Source organism: Bubalus bubalis, chromosome 4 (genome assembly GCF_019923935.1).
Source record: "Bubalus bubalis isolate 160015118507 breed Murrah chromosome 4, NDDB_SH_1, whole genome shotgun sequence".
In the NCBI taxonomy this organism is placed as follows: domain Eukaryota; kingdom Metazoa; phylum Chordata; class Mammalia; order Artiodactyla; family Bovidae; genus Bubalus; species Bubalus bubalis.
Window position 1 is genome coordinate 16,444,758 of NC_059160.1, and position 18,751 is coordinate 16,463,508.

Genomic DNA, 18,751 nt, shown 5'->3' on the forward strand with positions numbered 1-18,751 from the left:
AAGTACGTATCCGGAAGTCTAGCCCCTTTCTGGAACCCTGCCCTCCCAGAGAGGCTTCGCGAGCGCTAGACCCGGAGTCGTCGCCATTTCCGAGCGCCCACTTTCGAAATGGCAGACGGAAGGAAGCTGGCGATTGGGGCGAGCTTGAGGCCGGTTTAAGGACGTTACACAATTTCCGATCCGGATGCAAGATGGCTGCGCCCAGTGGTGCATTCCAACCTCGTGAGCGCCGGGCTGCGGAGCAGGAAGAGGACTGGGATGCTGTGGCGCCTAAGCGGCCCCGACTTGGGGCGGGAAGCAAAATCGGAGGCCGTAGGCTCATTGTGGTGCTGGAAGGAGCCAGTCTGGAGACAGTCAAGGTACACTCGGACTAGAAGATGGAGAGCTAGTGGATCGATAGGATGGGATCCGGGGTGGTGAGGGTGGTGGGCTCAGGGAGTGATGGATGGAGAAAGCAGAGATGGGTGAAACATGCTTTTGGAGAAGGAGTGGCCTAATCGACTGACTCTTCGTTTAACATCCTGGGTTGGCAGTACTCGTTTTCTTTGCTCTTGAATCTCTTTGCCGCTCACATCCTTGCTTCCGATTGATTTACCAGGATTTCTGTGATAACCCTAACCCCAAAAGTCGTCTTAGGGGAGAGGTTACGTCCCTCGCGTCGTTCCTCGGTTCATCCTAAGACAAGTTTATTGGGCAAAGGGGAAAGGTAATTACTGTAGCTCAGTCAGTCAGTTAGTTCAGTCGCTCAGTCGTGTCCGACTCTTTGCGACCCCATGAACCGCAGCACGCCAGGCCTCCCTGTCCATCACCAACTCATGGAGTCCACCCAAACCCATGTCCATTGTGTCGGTGATGCCATCCAACCATCTCACCTCTGTCGTCCCCTTCTCCTCCTGCCCTCAATCTTTCCCAGCATCAGGGTCTTTTCCAATGAGTCAGCTCTTTGCATCAGGTGGCCAAAATACTGGAGTTTCAGCTTCAACATCAGTCCTTCCAATGAACACCCAGGACTGATCTCCTTTAGGATGGACTGGTTGGGTCTCCTAGCAGTCCAAGGGACTCTCAAGAGTCTTCTCCAACACCACAGTTCAAAAGCATCTATTCTTTGGTGCTCAGCTTTCTTTATAGTCCACCTCTCACATCCATACATGAGTACTGGAAAAAAGCATAGCCTTGACTGGACGGACCTTTGTTGACAAAGTAATGTCTCTGCTTTTCAATATGCAACATCCATACATGAGTACTGGAAAAACCATAGCCTTGACTGGACGGACCTTTGTTGACAAAGTAATGTCTCTGCTTTTCAATATGACAAAGTAATGTCTCTGCTTTTCAATAACTTTCTTTCCAAGGAGCAAGTGTCTTTTAATTTCATGGCTGCAATCACCATCTGCAGTGCTTTTGGAGCCCAGAAAAATAAAGTCAGCCGCTGTTTCCACTGTTTCTCCATCTATTTGCCATGAAGTGATGGGACCAGATGCCATGATCTTAGTTTTCTGAATGTTGAGCTTTAAGCCAACTTTTTCACTCTCCTCTTTCACTTTCATCAAGAGGCCCTTTAGCTCAGTGGGCCCACCCTTTTATTTGTAAGGACTTAGTGTTTTGATTCGTTGAAACGTGTCTGTCATTCTTCTTTATTACTACTATACATTTCAAAACACTGTGTGGATCAGGTTATCAATACGTCTTTATTTTTACCTATCATTTGGCTCTTCTCCCAAATAAATCCGGCAGTTCCCTGTCTTAAATCTTTATGCAGTGTTCTCATTCCTTTTGACATTGTTTCTCTTGCCCTTTAGAGCTAAACTTGTTCATTGAGTAGAGCCAGAAGAAATAGCACAAGCTGGGAAGTCAGACTTTAATTTTAACCCAGGGTCTTACATTTATTTTAAGCGTCTGATTCTTGAGAAAAGTTTGTAGTCAGTTTGAAGAACTCAGTTAATACTTTGCAGGGGGATTGTAATGAAAGTGCTTTAAAAGTAGTACATTTCCATAGTAATCTAGGTGCAATTCTTTTCCACCTTTCTTTCCTCAGCCACCATGGCACTTTATTAAGCTTGCAGTTTAGAAAACTTTTTAAATGACCAGCTAATCAGGTTTCATTTTCTTCTATAATTGATATTTCTAACCTAATTATAGGTTCACATATTCATCCCTCCAGCCTGTTAGTTCTCAGATTCACTTAACCACTTCGTTTCCTGGTATGTTCTGTGGGGATGATGGTATTTGTACCTATTTTACTGGATTGTTGGGAGGATTAAAGGAGTTAATGTGTGTAAAGGATTTAGAATAATCTTTTGTCACTTGGAATTAGTTGTTACTGATTCAGGTTACTTATTAAGAAGCTGAAAAGGTTGTAGGTAAATTAAAGTTTCTAGAACATACTCCAGAGTAAATTTGGCCAGTTGTCATAAATGCTACTCCAAGGGTGATAAAATCCATTGTGGAAGTTGAAGCTGAAGGTGGAAGTCTTCTGTACTGTTAGCTTTTTGTCTTCCTTGTGCTGGTCCCTCTTGCTTCTGCCAGCCTCATCAGCCTGCTCTGTTTCTTCTTTTTTTTTTAAAGAATATTTATTTGGCCGTGCTTGGTCATAGTTGTGACACATGAGCTCTTCACTGTGGCATGCCGGATCTAGTTCCCCCACCAGGGATCTAATCTGGGCCCCCTGCATTGGGAGTGTAGAGTCTTAGTCACTGGGCCACCAGGGAAGTCCCCTCTCCATTTATTCTTTGTACTCCAGCCTCACTGGCCTCCTCTAAGCTCTTTGAAAACACTAAGTTCTCTTAGACTGTAAGGCCATTGCAGATAATGTTGTGTAACTGCAAGCACCCTTTACTCAGCTCTTTGTCTCATTAATTCCTACTTAATGTTTATTCATTGGACAATTATTGAGTCTGTTATGTTACTCATTCTTCAATTATTAAGTGTTACTCTCTCATAGAAATGATTCCCTTCCTGGTATAAATCAGGTCCTCATAATCCTTTAGTGAACCATTTAGTTTTCCTTCATGTTTCTCACAATTTGAATTAAATATTCATGTGGTTGGTTGTCTTTTCCACTAGAAGGCTATAATAAGGACAGAGAATAAGGTTTTAAAAACTCTTATATCTCCAGTACCTACTACAGAATACACATGGTATTCATTCTTTGATTATTCTAATTAGTGGTTTACAAGATTAACCACAGCCCACAATAAAAAAAAAATTACATGGTGAGCCAGTGTGCACATGCAGCTATATGAAGGAGAAAGTTTCATAGTCCTTTATCTACCATGACTGCACTTGAATTACTCTGATGTTTTCTGTTCTATTCCATTAAAAGAACAAAACCTTGGTTATAACTTACTAATGAGTCAAAACTAGATTCATCTATTCAAGAGGTTCTTTTCTGTCCTTGGAATAGGAAATGGCAATCCACACCAATATACTTGCCTAGGAAGCCTCATGGACAGAGGAGCCTGGTGGGTTACAGTCCATGGGGTCACAGAGTTGGACACAACTGAGCACGCACATGCATACAAGAGTGTTCCATGGACCTAACTCTTGGCCCTTTGTTTTTGTTCTCTGTGACATTTTTATGTCACTTACTCAGTTAATTTCAAAATCTATATGCCTCTTCCCCTAAACTTTTTGGAGTCATAGCTCAAAATGTTGCCAGACATACAAATGTTGTATTGATACATAAAAACTTAGCCTTTCAAAACTATATTTGTACTTAAAACTTTTTACTGACCACCCTAATGCTCCACAGGGCTCCAATTTGTAATTGTTTCTTTTAGCTGTTGCTCACACACCTTAAACCTGGAAGCACCCCCTTTTCTTTTACTTCTGAGAATGTTCCTTGGTTACACTACCTCTGGCCTCATTAGAGTTTTCACACTTCTTCCTGTTCAGATTGGCAGCTCTTCACATTGTGCATGCTTGTTTTAAGCAGACTGAGGGTAGTGACCATGTATGTTTTGCCCAGTGTGCATGTAATGCGTTTGTGGTAAACAAGCATTCAGCCTTGCTCACTAACCTAACTTTTGCCTGGTTCCAGAACCCCCCTCACTGGCTTTGCTTGATACCCATAGGTTTTAAAATTAGATCCAGTTTAGAGTGTGTGGAATCATAGGCTGCCCTCTTCCTCCCTCTTCCCTCCAAGATCAGTGATGGGGGTAGGCACGGGGAAGATGTGGGCACAGAGGATCCCCTGCAGGATTTGGGCGCCCCACCCCAAGTGTCTGATGTATAGATCTGGGGTGGGCCTGAGAATCTGACTGTTGAGCAAGTTTTCAGATGCTGCTGGTTTGGGGACCCCTCTTTGAGAACTGACATTCCAGGGAAAAGCAGCTTATGCAGCTCTTGTTCCCTGTTCTCAGGTGGGGAAGACATATGAGCTGCTCAACTGTGACAAGCACAAGTCCATGTTGTTGAAGAATGGCCGGGACCCTGGGGAAGTGAGGCCGGACATAGCTCACCAGGTAACTCCAGGGGGCGGAGCTCAGGCCCTGGGGCCTCTGGACAGAAGGTAAGGCAGCTGTAGGGCTTCTTTTCTGTCCTGACTGTGCCCTGGTCTCTACCCCACCTCCCTCAGAGTTTACTGATGCTGATGGACAGTCCCCTGAACCGGGCGGGCTTGCTCCAGGTTTACATCCACACACAGAAGAATGTGCTGATTGAAGTGAACCCCCAGACTCGAATTCCCAGAACCTTTGACCGCTTTTGTGGCCTCATGGGTGAGAGAGAAACTTGGCAGAATTGATGGAGGGAGGAAGAGGAAGGGGAATAAAGTGTGGAGTTTTTTAGGTGGGGGAGGGGTCATGTGACTGACTCCAGAACCAGGGGTCTGCACTTTCTTCCCATGTGCGTGGGTTCCCGGCTGCAGAGAAGGGAGGGGGGCCTGTCACTGCATAACCAGCCTCGTGCTTGGCAGCTACTTGTTGAGAACATCTCATTTGTGTGGATGCACGGAACATGTGGAACCCAGCTCATCTAAGGGTTTTCTGGTTGAATCACTGGGCATGAGAAGCTGCATCTCCACCTAGCTCTGAACTCTGTTTTTCTGTCCTAGTTCAGCTTTTACACAAACTCAGCGTTCGAGCGGCTGATGGCCCTCAGAAACTCTTGAAGGTGAGGTATTGTTACCTACTGGTTGGAGGTGGTGTTCTGGGAATGTTTCTGGGGCTGATTTTTATTTATTTTTTTTCTTTAGGTGATTAAGAATCCAGTGTCAGACCACTTCCCAGTTGGGTGTATGAAAATTGGCACTTCTTTTTCTGTCCCGGTCGTCAGTGATGTGCGAGAGCTGGCGCCCAGCAGTGACCCCATTGTCTTTGTGGTGGGGGCCTTTGCCCATGGCAAGGTAAGGCCTGGGCTCAACTCTCAGATTCTTCACGGAGCTGAAGCTTAGCAGAGGATCCCGAGAGCACTCAGCATTTTTGATGATCCTTAGGAGTTGGGAGGTAGAGGGTAAGGAAAAAGCTGAGGGGGCTCCACCTCCTGCCCCCGGCGCATCCTGTGAGGAACGCTGGGGTGTGCATCATGGAACTAGTCCTTCTCCATCCTTTGCCCACACTGGTGGTAAACAGCGCTATGAGATGGCAGTTTTTATGCCCTAAAGAAGGGCTGAACCTGTGACGGAGCGACTGAGCCGCTGACAGATGCTGTTTCCTCAGGTGGATGTGGAGTACACAGAGAAGATGGTGTCCATCAGCAACTACCCGCTCTCTGCCGCCCTCACCTGTGCAAAAGTCACCACTGCCTTTGAAGAAGCATGGGGGGTCGTCTGACAGCAGAGCCTGGTCCCAACAGACACTGCAAACATTGCTTCCCGCCCCATCCTCAGTCGACTGCTGGAAGACCCCCTCCCTGCACCCAAACCAGGGTCTGCGGAAGTCCAGGCTGTACGCCTGCTGTTTATTTTATAAACATTGTTCTTGTAAACCTGGTTGTCCTCTGAGAGTTCCTAAACTCGGCAGCAATGCTGTGACCTGGTGTAATCCCTCAGACCTCAGGAAAACCCTTGAGGTTATGGTGTTTGCAGTCTGGTGCCCTAAACGAGGGAGCCCTGATTCTTTCAGCCATGGCACGCGTGGAGGGCGTTTGAAAGAAAGTAGCCGGGGCGCCAGCCGTGAAAAAACAAACAAACTGAAGTGATTTTATGTGGTACAGTCAGTCCAAGGTAGAAAAGTGGAGCAGGCGGGGCCTTGCCCCTCCCTTCCCCCCATGGGGGGGCGGAGGCAGCGGCTTGGATACAATCATAGTAAATTGGCAGAAGAAAAACACAAGTTCCTGGCTAGAGGGGGAAGAGATAAGGCAACGTGCATGGGGGAGCCCAGAGGAGGGATGTGGGCCCCTCTGCTCCTCCCACGAGAGTTTCCCCTTTGGCCCCAAATGGAGACGTGGCCGGCGGCAGAGGCACAGCTGGGGAGCCCCGTCTTCCCACACCCGGGCTTCTGGTTCTCTGTGCTCCAGGGTGGAGGAGTGCTGCGAAGGGAGGCGGGTTGTTGGTGTGCCAGTCCTGCGGTGGGCCACCTGCGAGGGAGAAAGCGGGAGGCCGGTTGGCATCACTTCCTGGTCGCCGGGCCCCAGCCCTTCCAGCTCCCTCCAGGCACCTCTTAGAGCAGTCAGTGCCCCATACTGTGTTTCTGGAAGCCAGGCCCTGTGAGGTTCACCCCATCTTCCCAGGACTACCCGTCCCCCACCCCATCCCAGTCTGTGGCTATCTTCTGTGACCTGATAGTTGACACTCAGTTGTAGGGAGGTGTACTTACCAGGAATTACTCCATTTTCTTTAACTTCTCTTTCCTCGGCACCATCACTTTACGGACATAAGGCAATATGAATAGTAGACTCAAGAAGAAGACATGGCCAAGGAAATAGATGGATTTGTACACCTGTGGGGACATGCAGCCTCCACGGTAGATGACAGCCTGGAACTGTCCCCGTCCCCGCCGCCCGTCTGACCTCTCAGCAGTCCCTTCCCCTCCTGGTGGGTAGGCCCCTGGCTACCTTCATCCACTTGTCCCACGTGAAGAGGCAGAAAGCGGTCATCGAGTAACCCATGAAGAGCCAGTGGATGGTCTGCTGCACCAGATAGTAGAGGGGCTGCAGGACGGTGATGGAAGCCAGCCTGCTCAGGACTGGGCTGTCTCGAATCAAGCTGGCAGCCTGGGGAGGAAGGAACGGGCTCACTCAACCTTGCTCCTCTGCTCAGGCCCCCTCTGCCCGCCATCCTGAAGGCTCACCTGTCTCTCCACAATAACAATGAGGAACTCCATCTGGAAGCAGACCAGGTACCCTGAGTGGAGGCCATGCCAGAGCGCCAAGAATAGCAACGAGAGGCCCTGGGATAGAACTTTATTTCCGAGGAACTTGAGTCGTTTGAAGAAGTAGCTGGAGAGAAGGGTGAGAGAGGATGAGCCTCAGATCCATCCTGCCTCCTGGCGCCCCCAGTGGGGCGGGAAGGCAGTGTGCTCCGGTCACTTTAGAATGAAAGGCAGCCAAGCTGATGAGTCACAGTTTAGACAGAGAACAGATTTAACGAAGGCTCAGCTGGGGGCCCTGCTTGGTACAATGGATGATGACGGATGGCCTGCCTGGTGGCGAGGTTGCAGCGGAGAGTGGGGTGGGCCAGCCCTGTACCCAGGCCGCTAACCACCTTGTTTCTGTTTTTGAAACATAACAGGAATGGTTTTGGGGGCGTTGAGTTGGGGACAAGAGTGAGCATGGCTGGGGGTGTGAGAGTGCCTGGAGGGGTCTACCTGAAGTGGGGAAAGGTGAAGAAGTGATGACGCATCCCTGCCCCGGGTGCTTACCGAGCCACCCAGGCGTTGGTGTTGATGTTGAAAGAAGCAATGGTGCCCGTGAAGCGGGGGGTGGTTTCAAAGAGCCACACCTTCATGTTGGCGCAGGCATCCCACTTGGCTGTCCCATACTTGTCCAAGCCATTGAAGCCCAGCCCCGTCAGAATGCACACGCCTTCCTGAGGGAGCCAGGCCATGGGTGTCGCACCGCCACCTGGCTCCCACTCCTGGCAGGTGGTCTGTGATCCTCTCCCTCTACCCCCCAACAGGTTCATCCCCTGTGACCCCACCCCCTCTACCCCTCACCCCTGGCAGGTGGTACCTGTGACCCCACCCTTCTCACCGTGACCAGCCAACAGGTGACATATTTGTACAGCACGAACTTGCCCCAGAGCAGCATGTACATGCAGCGGAACCAGAAGCTGCCGTTCTTGAGAGAAGAGAACGTGGGTGGGTTAGGAATGCGGCCAGGCCAGGAGCCCTGCCTTGCTCTCCCTCACACGTGCGGCTGACTACTCTGCAATAGGCCAAGGGGAACCCCTCGGAGAGGCCCCGAGACAGCGGGGCCTCACCTCCTTTCCTAGAGTGGGGGCACTTGGGCCACAGGCGCTGGGGGCTTTTACGTCCACGTTCATCGTCAGTGAAGGAGATGGAGCCAAGCCAGCATCTCTCCCCGGGTCCTGAGCTCCTCGTGCCCGTCTGCCCAGGGCCGGAGGGGCTTGGCCGGGTCGCCTGGCTGTTAAAGAGAATGAGCCCAAGCTGAGCTGCAGGGGGAGGTCGAGGTGCTGATACGCACCCGGCATGGCCCTGTGCCCGCAAGGCTGTGCAGTGCTGGCTGATGGACGCCAACTCTCAGGTCTACAGCGAAACCAACAGGCAACTGTGGGTGGTGCTCCCACCTCTCAGCTATCTACGGGGGTCCTGGCCTGGCCACTGAGTGTCTCTGGTGCTGTTGTGCCGCTGCTGCTGACAAAGCACTCACTTCGTAGTCGTCGCTGAGGAGATAGTCTTCGGTGATGTGGGGGCTGAGCAGGGTGTAGCCCACTAGGTAGACCAGGCCCAGGGCCAGGCGCCGCAGAGCAGGTATGGTGCTAGAAAGGGACAAGCAGGGTCACGGAGGGTGATGGCAGAGGCCCCTCCCTCAGGCCTTCTCGAGGGCGAGCACTGCCTCAGCTGGGCAGGAGGATGGAGCATGCAAACCCTGAGTCTGGGTGCTTCCCCTCAGGTCCAGCGGACCTCTGGGTCTCCCCGGTGTGCTCGGGCTATGTGGGGACTGAAAGCCCGATGCAGAGCCCAGCTTTGGATCTGCTCCCCTCTCCTGGCTGGATCAATGCTCAGACAGGCTGGCCAAAGTTCTCAGCAAAGGGATCTGCCTGGTAACTTGATCGGTTTCCTGATTCCTGGTGGCTCAGATGGTAAAGAATCTGCCTGAAACGTGCGAGACCCAGGTTTGATCTCTGGGTGGGGAAGATCCCCTGGAGAAGGAAATGCAACCCACTCCAGTGTTCCTGCCTGGAGAATCCCATGGACTGAGGAGCCTGGCCAGCTACAGTCCACGGGACTGAGAAATACATAGATTTTGATGTATTTATCAACATTTTTTTAAACTGGGAAGGTAGGTTTTAAAGGCAGGGACATGACTGCTTCAGGCAAAATCCTATGGCATAAAAGTGTATGTTGATGTTTGTACCACAGGGTCGGGAGGGATGGTGGGAAGTGACCCAAGCTGACAAGTGCCCACTCCCTGCAGTGAGTAGGCATGGAGTGCCGCCGGTCACAGGGCGAGAGCCTGACCCACGGCAGAGAATGCGGCCGGCCTTTGGGAGGTCACTTCAGAAGCGGCTTTGTGTTGGGTGAGAGGCCTGGACGGAGGTCTTGATGAAGGGGGCGATTACCTGTTTGGTATCTTCCCTGGGACATCAGTCAGCTCTCCCCGTACCAGCTTCATGTAGTGGTTCATGGAGAACTGGGGCCCCACCAGGAAGGCTCCATAGAAGTAGGAGAAGCCAGCAACTTCCAGCAGGGAGGGGACACCCCGTATGGCATATATCTGCTGCTCGGAGGACAGGGATTTCTGTGCCGAAAAGAGAACGAAGAGTTCAGGACCCCTGAGAGCCAGTGTGAGGGCTCCCTGCCCTGGGGCCCCACTGAACTGGGTTCTTCAAACAGAACCTCTTTGAGGGGATGACAATATGGAGAGGAGTTGGTGCTTCAGGGGGAAGTGGGTGTGTGTGAACCCCAGTTCAGCCATGGCCGGCTGCTGCCCTCTTCTGAAGGCCTCCCTGGCCGGATCTCTGGGCTGTGAGCAAGAGCTGGACTCAGGCAGTCAGAAATGGTGATCACACCACCCGGCCCGAGGGCGGGAGGGGAGGCCCTGCCCCTGATGATAACAGCCATCCTCCTCCCTTTGGGTTAAACACCTTCACTTCTCTGCGGAGGCAGGGTACTTACCTGATCCTTCCCTCCATCATAGTAGTCGATGGCCAGACCTGAGCAGAGAGAGAAGGTGTGGGTGGAGCGGAGGGAGGGGGCACAGGATGCGGCCAGTGGACTGAGGGTGGGTGGGAGGATGGGAGGGGCGTGGGTGTCAGAGGGGACCCGCCACTCACCGATCAGCTTCAAGGTCAGGACACAGTGTGGCATCGTCCACTTGATGTCGTAGGTGCCGGTGGCTGTGTTGTAATATCCGGCCAAAAGGTAGCCCTAGGAGAGGGGCAAGTATTTTATTCCGCCATCACTACAGAGCATCTCCCCCTGCTCTGAAATCCAAGGTATTCTTTCACTTTTCCTTTCTCTTGCTGTAGAAACTGAACCTGTAAAGGGGAAGGGATGTCCTCAAGGTTTCTCAGCAAAATGAGGGCTAAACTGAGTATTTAAAGGATTAAAAAATTTTTTTTTTTATTTTTAATTTTTTGCCTCACTGCATGGCCTGTGGGATCCCAGCTCCCTGACCAGGGATTGAACCCGGGCCCCAGGGCCCTCAGCAGTGAGAACTCAGAGCCCCAACCACGGGACCGCCGGGCACTTCCCCAAACTGACAATGTAGATGCTCACATTCTGCAGCTCATTCCAAGTGGCTCTCCCGCCTTGACTTTGAGGGACTCCCCTCGTGGACAGATGGCTGCGCTAATCCCGACAGGCTCAAGAGCCCTGACGGCGGGGTCAAGAGGACTGGCCTGCAAGGGACGCTCCCGGGGCCTCTGGACACTGACCCAGAGCCTCGCTGCTGAGGGTCGCTGTGGATCTCCTGGTCCACGGCTTCTTCTCCACCCCAGCCCCTGTCCTTTCCCCGCCCCCAGCCCGGCCGGCTGTGAGCCGAGCTGCCCTGGGAGAGACACGTTTACCATCTGGACGCAGAAGGTGGTGAGCACAGCGGTGATGGTTCGGCCCATCAGCCGGAGGATGAGGAACTGCAGCATGATGCAGAGCAGGGAGTGGTAGAACTGGGTTCCTGGGTATGGAGCAGAAAGCACGCTGTTGCCTGTTTTCCCCCCACCCCCCTTGCATTTCCACCCTTCCTGACACTTCTGAACACAAGAATATATACAGAAAAAAAAAAAAAAAAAACTTTGGTATTTGGATCTTTCTTCTTTTTAAGGAGTTCTCCTGATTTGGAGGAAGAGAAGGAAATTAACTGTATAAAAATACAGGACGGCCAGGGAGCGTCTGTATTTCTGGATGTTGGGCCTAAGGGATGCTCCTGGCGGGACTGCTTGGGTCTGTTGGCCAGTTCCAGCCCCAGCAGAGACAAACTGGTGCCTCTCTGCAGATGGCGCCTCGTAAGGGTTGCTTTATTGTTTTCATCACTAAGTCGTGTCCGACTCTTTTGCAACTAACCCTATGGAGTGTAGCCCGCCAGGCTCTGTCCATAGGACTTCCCAGGCAAGAATACTGGAGTGGGTTGCCATTTCCTTCTCCAGGGGATCTTCCCGACCCAGGGATGGAACCCTTGTCCCCTGCAATGGCAGGTGGGTTCTTTACTGCTGAGCCACCAGGGAAGTCCCTCTGGTAAGGGTAACGATTCTCAAAATGCTTTTATCTGGGAGAGAAATGTACATGAAGGGAGAAGCTAAGCTGTGTTCCTGCCCATAAAACCCTCTCTTTGCTCCTAGAGCATCACAACTTCTCTCTCCATCAGATTCCCTCCAGGACGTTTTGTTTGGGTCTGTTCCTCCTCGGGCTCCCTGTAATTGTGGTGCTAACTCGGTTCACTCACCAAAATTATAATAAGCGATTGAGAGGCCCGTAAAGGTGTGGAAAAGGTGGATGAGGTAGCTGTCCTTGTAGAAAAGGTAACGCCGATAAAATAAAGCGAAGGGGTAACCTGGATGGGGAGAAAGAGCAATAGAGGGTTACTCGTGCCTGGTGCCCTCCCGGGTTTGTTCTGGAAGTTGATCTGGCATAACACCCAGCCCAGAGAGGAATGAAAACATGCAAACTAAGGATGTCTACAAAGACAGCAACAGCACCCCTAATTATCAAAAGAAGCCTCTTTGTAAATACAAATTTAACATGGGAGATATTAATTTTATATTGAGGCAATACAAACTGGGTCCTATGACCACATTTCCTTTACCGCTTATTAAATATTGCTAGGAACTTTCTCTTGCATTTTTCTTAGATGATATAAGGGGCTGAGAGTGCCCAACTGTGCCCAGAAACGCCATTTTACACCTTGATGATCTATTATAATTCCATCACTAGCAGAGTATTGTCAGTCACATTATTAAGAGGATAAATACAAATGGTCCCTGGCTACAGACGGGGTTGCTGTTGGCATACACAGCTGCACAGCAGTTAGTAGGTGGGTACTCCTCACACACTTGATGTCTGGGCACTGCCCAAGCTAATAAATCCATTTAGGTATGCTGGAAAAATATCTTCTGAGGCCATGATTCAAGGTATGGTCCCAGGGTTACGACTGAACTACAGGGGATCTCTTGATGGCCGTGAACTGAGGATGCACAGCCAAGGGTTGCTTAGCGAACAGGGTCAACAACACTGGGTATTCCTAAACTAAAATTAACGCGTTGCCTTGTTTTACTGCAGACTCACAGCCAGTGTTCCTCACATCACATCATGAAACCTGGATGACGGGCTTGGCAACCTTCCTCCTGTAGTGCATGAGTAGAGAGCTGGGCTCCCTCCTTTTGTTTGGAAGGATGCTTTACCCAGTCTGTCATTGCATAATTAGTGTTCTTGGGTTAGTCATGGTTTATAGCTGCTGCCATTCTTGCATTTTTGGCTGTACCGTGGGCCTTGTGGGATCTTAGTTCCCAGACCAGAGGTTGAACCCAGGCCCCCAGCAGTGGAAGCTTGGAGTTCTAACCACTGGACTGCCAAGGAAGTCCCTGCAATTCTTAACTTTTCAATTGTAAGTTGCAGGTAATTTATCACTGGTGATGTAGTTGTGAGTTTGCTTAACTGCAAGGCTTAGATGAGCGTCATACATAAAGTGTTGAATTAAGTGAATGAGTAAATGGATAATCATGTTATACGTTAGCTGATGTTCTCCTAATTATTTTTCCCATGACCTTTTTTTTTTTTTTTAATACTTATGACCACAGGGACTTCTCTGGTGGTCCAGTGGCTAAGACTCTGTGTTCCAAATGTAGGGGGCCCAGGTTCGATCCCTGGTCAAGGAACTAGATTCCATATGCCGCAACTAAAGATGCTATGTGCTGGAATTAAGATCCAGCACAGCCAAATAAATAAATAAATAATAATAATAAAACAACTTCTGATCACAACCTGTATACTTATGTACCCTAGTTTTTTCACACAGCAGTGTATCAGACATTTATCTTCTTCGCGGTGGCAGGATCTACTGGTGTCCTTCAGATGCTGCCCTCATAATGGGCTAGGCTCTTTATCAAATATATAGCTTCATGCAAACGGTTGACTCTGTAGGTAATTCTGTGATGACTGGCTCCTTTGCTCATTCATTAATCCGACAGATGTTTATTATGTGCTCACTACACGCCAAGCATTCTGTTTATGGAGCACAGAATGAGGGAGTGGGTGGCGTGGAATGGTTTATGTTCTAGCCACCTAAGGTGAAGTGATGTAGGCTGCTAGTTGAGGGGAGGGAGGCAACTGTGACCCTTTCACAGTCAGATGAATGAGTAAAGGAATATGACAAGCCTCATACGTACCGCGTGGGCAGAAATTTTGTGGGACTGAGCAGCAAGTATTGCTAAGAACCAGACCCAGGTACTAGAAAGTATATATAAACACCCAAATGCCTTACATCTTTTGTCTTTTATTTTTAATGTTTTAGGAATAGGGGCATAAATGAACAAAAACAACAAATAGGGTGGATCTTAATTACCTAGAGTACTCATAAAAAAGTTCCAGACAGCTAAGAGTTTACCCCTTTAAAGCACTTAAAGGGTTAAAAACCTTTAACCAATTGAAATCACTGAAACCCTTCATCATTTGGGATGCTTGAAATTAAAAAACACAACACACATTACTCTGCCTCCTTAAACTGAATATAACTGGACATTTTCTTGGTGATCTGGGTCATAACTTTTCTAAAGGCACAATGGCTTTAGGACCTACTAGGTGTGCGCACACTGTCCTACATTCTGAGGCCTTATATCCATTTGCCGTACTTTTCTGCCCCTTTCTTTGCTATTCAGGGATCTATAGTCACTTCTTGATCTTTCAGTGCTGAGACTAATCGCTCTTCCTACTTCTAATTTACAGCAGGCCTTAGAAGTCTTAACTTTGTTTTAAAGGTGCAAAACAGACAGACAGACAAGATCTAAGACAAGAACAAAGGCCTTGGTGTCTTCCTTGCAGACTTAGTGCCCAGCCCTCGTAACAGCTGTTCTGGCATTCAAGGCCCTTTCGCTGTCTCCTATTTTTGGGTGTATTTGCGGGGCGTTGAGTTGGGTGAGGAGTTCCATGCAGGTGAAGTCTGATTGCGCACCAGGAAATGCATCAATAAGGAGATGGAGTAATTGGGAGAAAAAGAAAAAGAGTGCAGCATTCCAGGTTATCAAGGAGAGGAAGATCATGAGAGAACAGTGGAGCCTCCAGGCTCTGGAAGCCACTCAGGGGAGGAAGGAGCTGTGCTGGGCGAGTTGCTGTGACAACCTGGAGCTGGTTGTCAACACGGTACCCTGCTCCCCGCTGCTGCTCAGCTCAGCAAGCTTCGGAGCCTGGCTGCCATTCATCCCATCGGGGATGTGCTGTTTGGGGGGAGGGTGTCATCCTACAAGCTGCTTCTGAGTCTCAGTGCTGCTGTGTGGGAGCCGACACTTGATACAGTGGCTACAGTCACCTGAAGAATTGCTGAAAGAAACTAACAGAAGCAGCTCTCATCCGCCCACCCCCCCGTCAGTCTGATGCAGTAGGTCTGGGTGGCCCTAATGGGCAGCCGGGGCTGAGAAGCTCTGCCTTCCTAAACCCTCGTGCAGGGCAGGTCCTGGGGAGAAAACCCTGAGCTCAATGACTGGGGGCTGCTGTTTTCCCTGAATGGCACCCAACAGGCAGAGGTTTGCTCTCTAAACCCGGTATGGAGGCTTTTTAGAGATTGTGTGGCCGCCACACTGGAACAGTTTCTTCTATTTGATTGTTTGTTTAAAGGGGGACCCTGGGGACTTCCCTGGTGGTCCAGTGGCTCAGACTCTGTGCTCCCAATTCAGGGGGCCCAGGTGTGATCCCTGGTTAGGGAACTAGATTCCACAAACAGCAACTAAGAGATTGCATGCCACAACTAAAACCTGGCACAGCCAAATAAAGAAATAAATATAAAAAAAAAAAAATAAAGGAGGACCCTGTAGAAACTTATTGGCGGACGAAGGTTGAAGATCAAATCTGCACCCTGAACTCGGGATTCCCAAACTAGAATGGGTACATGCCAAGAGCAGACTGGAAGCACTCACTATGCTGTGACCCTACAGCAGACTGCTGGGAGGCACTGAACTTGGCCCCTTCAGGCAGGGGTCCCCAACCTCCGGGATCCAATGATCTGAGGTGTAGCTGATGTAATAATAATATTAATAGAAATAAAACACACAATAAATGTGCTTGAGTCAGCCTGAAACCACCCTCTACCCCTCACTGCCTTGGTCTTTGGAGAAAACTGTCTTCCACGAAACTGCTCCCTGGTGTCAAAAAAGTTGGGGACTGTTGGCTTCAAGGATCCCGGTATATGGAACGTATGTACCCAGCTGGCCTCCCCAGCTTGTCGCCGGACGTCTCCTCAGCCCCCACTGCCATCTGAGTCAGAAACTCGGATCTATTAACTGAGATCACTAGTGGAGTTCCTCCCTCTCTGAGATCTAAGAGTTGTGAAATTACTCATTAATCCTAAAAGGTCCTGAAGTTCCATGTGAAGAAATAGAAATGGACTGCTTTCATTCAAGTCTGATGAATTTCTTTGCCTCTTATCCTGTATGCTATTTCTGGGCTCTCTGGGAATATGATACGACTCTGTTTGATCAGGCAATGGTTCATGTGACCTTGATGAAGAGAAAACAGAGCATGTTTTGGCAGGTGTGAGGAAGAAGACAGAACTAGAACTGCTACGTGTTGCCTTAGCCAGGTATTGACACTGGTTTTACCAAAAAGATGACAACCACCTCCAACACCACACCAAGAGTTCAGAGAACACCCTCGGCATATATACAGTAGCTGCTGCCAAACGTTTTGGTCTCAGCACTGCTGTTTTAAAAATCATGAAAAAAAAGAACTGAAATAGAGTTAATTTACAATGTTGTGTTAGCTTCAGGTATACACAGACTGATTCAGTTATATATATGTGTGTGTGTGTATATATATTCTTTTTTAGATTCTTTCCCATTATAGGTTATTATTAATGTAAGACATTAAATATATCTTCCTGTGCTATACAGGAGGTCCTTGTTAATTAGCATCACTTTACACTCTTAAAAGCCTTCTGCTGCAGATGCCATAGGTTTGATCCCTGTTTGGGGAACTAAGATCCCATATGCCATGAGGCACAGGCAAAAGAAAAGAAAATTAAAAGTTTTAAAATTATTAATTCATGAAAAAAAAAACCTATTACACATTAATACAAATAATGTACTGTTAATGAAAACAGCTATATTTTCTAAGTCAACCATTTACATAAAAACAAAACCATTTAATGAAAAGAATGGGATTTTTTTTTTTTAAACAGATACCTGGCCTTTGCTAAATAGAAGAAGGCTGGATGCTCAAAACTGCTTCTGAATTCAGTTTGTTGTAATATGTCATTTAGGCCAAAATATATGAAAAAAAAAATCTGGCTTCACAAAGATATACAGCTGGAAAGAGAATCTTAATAGCCTTTTCGGATAATTTTGGATATTCCATCTTTGATAACATACAGAAAATCAAAACTCAGCAAATAAGTAGTTTCTTAAAGGCTAGTTGTAACATGGAATTTGAAATCCTATCAATGAGCTTTTCACACTGTTACATTAAAATCCACAGGTCTCTCATGAGCTATAAATAGATCTTTTAGCCAGGTCTGGTTTTTTAACAGTGTGCATTGGTCATTGGTAAAATATTGGTTCACTGAGTTAGGGAGACCTTTCAATTTTGAGACATCCTTATAATACAATATAAAAAAAAATCACATTTCTTAGTATTACCATTGATTTTCAGCAGAGAAGTCTTTATAAAATGGGAAGTTGTCTAGCTCATGGTAGCAAACACAAGTTTTGGAAAATTCAAATTTTCACTTGAAAGCTTGAAATTTATCATTGATTACAAACACTGTCAGTTATGTTCCTTGAAGTGACAGGCTGACTTTGCACATTTCCAAGAAACTCTCTGCCAAATGCCCAGTCTAAATAACCAGCATGTCTGTCAGTCGTTCTTTCACGTGAAAATGGTGTTCTGTGAAAGAGAAGCTGTCAGCTCATCGCGCAGTTTGAGCCAGTGCACAGGTGCTTTGCCTGGAGACACTTCTGCTTTGGGACAGAGGGTGTTCCATGCACGTGCCTCATTTCTTCAAACAGAATGTTAAAAAGACATGTACTCAGGGTTGAGATTTTATGCTTCATCCAGGACACTCTTTGGTTGTCGTTCAGTTGCTCAGTCATAGCTGACTCTTTGCGACCCCATGGACTGCAGCACGCCAGGCTTCCCTGTCCTTCACTATCTCCTGGAGTTTGTTCAAATTCATGTCCATTGAGTCAGTGATGCCATCCAACCATCTCATCCTCTGTTGCCCCCCCCTTCTCCTCCTGCCCTCAATCTTTCCCAGCATCAGGGTCTTTTCCAATGAGTGGGCAGTGGATGGATTTGCACACCCCCCGCCTTGTTTTTTTTAGCATTTATTTTTTGGCAGCATTGGATCTGTGCTGTGGCACTTGGACTTAGTAGTTGGGGCTCGAGTCCTTCTCTGTTTGCGGCACATGGGCTTAGCTGCCCCCAGGCATGTGGGATCTCAGTTTCCGGACCAGAGATCAAGCCCATGTGCCCTGCACTGGAAGGCGGATTCTTAACCACTGCATTGCCAGGGAAGTCCTGGCTCTGCCCTTTCTTGACCGACTGCATGGTGGTGAAGAATGTAGGGTATGCTGGTTCAGTTATGGTGTCCGCACCTTCACTCATGCTTAGGGACCAGCAGAGTTTTTACCCACCATCGCTTCTGCCCTGTCAAGTGCCAATGACAAAAGCAAATAACATTTTAATTTTATTCTGAAAAATAACTTTAAAGTTCTCAGGGACCCTTAGGAGTTCATGGACTACACTTGGAGAAATGCTGACACGGAATGGTGTTTTGGCTTAATTTTCCTGGTTAAAGCACCCTAAATCAACAGGCTTTTCTTCCTCCCTCCTTTCCTCAACTGCTCCTTCTGTATTTTTTTTTTTAATTTATTTATTTGGTGGCACTGAATTTCAGTTTCAACATGTGGGATCTAGTTCCCTGACAAGGGACTGAACCCGGGCCCCCTGACCAGGAGGGCAGAGTCTTAGCCACTGGACCACTAGGAAAG

General features: G+C 48.6%; 2 protein-coding genes across 2 annotated transcripts in view; one reads left to right on the forward strand and one right to left on the reverse strand.

Moving 5' to 3' along the window:
* Positions 1-29: 29 nt before the first annotated feature.
* EMG1 (EMG1 N1-specific pseudouridine methyltransferase) lies at positions 30-5,925 on the forward strand. The gene is made up of 6 exons (XM_006065858.3): positions 30-359; positions 4,362-4,463; positions 4,577-4,718; positions 5,054-5,112; positions 5,195-5,344; positions 5,658-5,925. Exons 1-6 carry the CDS (start codon positions 192-194, stop codon positions 5,769-5,771), a joined length of 735 nt encoding a protein of 244 aa, XP_006065920.1. The 5' UTR covers positions 30-191; the 3' UTR covers positions 5,772-5,925.
* Positions 5,926-6,113: 188 nt separating this feature from the next.
* Positions 6,114-18,751, reverse strand: part of LPCAT3 (lysophosphatidylcholine acyltransferase 3) — a 34,906-nt gene continuing 22,268 nt past the window's right edge. The window contains exons 2-13 of the mRNA XM_006065859.4: positions 12,004-12,111; positions 11,132-11,238; positions 10,397-10,490; positions 10,239-10,276; positions 9,683-9,861; positions 8,770-8,878; positions 8,131-8,217; positions 7,800-7,966; positions 7,230-7,377; positions 6,994-7,152; positions 6,756-6,878; positions 6,114-6,516 (exon numbers count right to left, since the gene is read on the reverse strand). Coding sequence (XP_006065921.3) covers positions 6,762-6,878; positions 6,994-7,152; positions 7,230-7,377; positions 7,800-7,966; positions 8,131-8,217; positions 8,770-8,878; positions 9,683-9,861; positions 10,239-10,276; positions 10,397-10,490; positions 11,132-11,238; positions 12,004-12,111 — 1,313 coding nt within the window. The 3' untranslated portion in view covers positions 6,114-6,516; positions 6,756-6,761. The remainder of the gene's footprint in view (positions 6,517-6,755; positions 6,879-6,993; positions 7,153-7,229; positions 7,378-7,799; positions 7,967-8,130; positions 8,218-8,769; positions 8,879-9,682; positions 9,862-10,238; positions 10,277-10,396; positions 10,491-11,131; positions 11,239-12,003; positions 12,112-18,751) is intronic.

Coding starts and splice junctions, on each gene's coding strand:
- EMG1 (XM_006065858.3), top strand. CDS start 192: ATGGCTGCGCCCAGTGGTGCATTCCAACCTCGTGAGCGCCGGGCTGCG. Junction 4,464..4,576: donor GGCCGGACATAGCTCACCAG/GTAACTCCAGGG, acceptor CACCTCCCTCAG/AGTTTACTGATGCTGATGGA. Junction 4,719..5,053: donor CCGCTTTTGTGGCCTCATGG/GTGAGAGAGAAA, acceptor TTTCTGTCCTAG/TTCAGCTTTTACACAAACTC.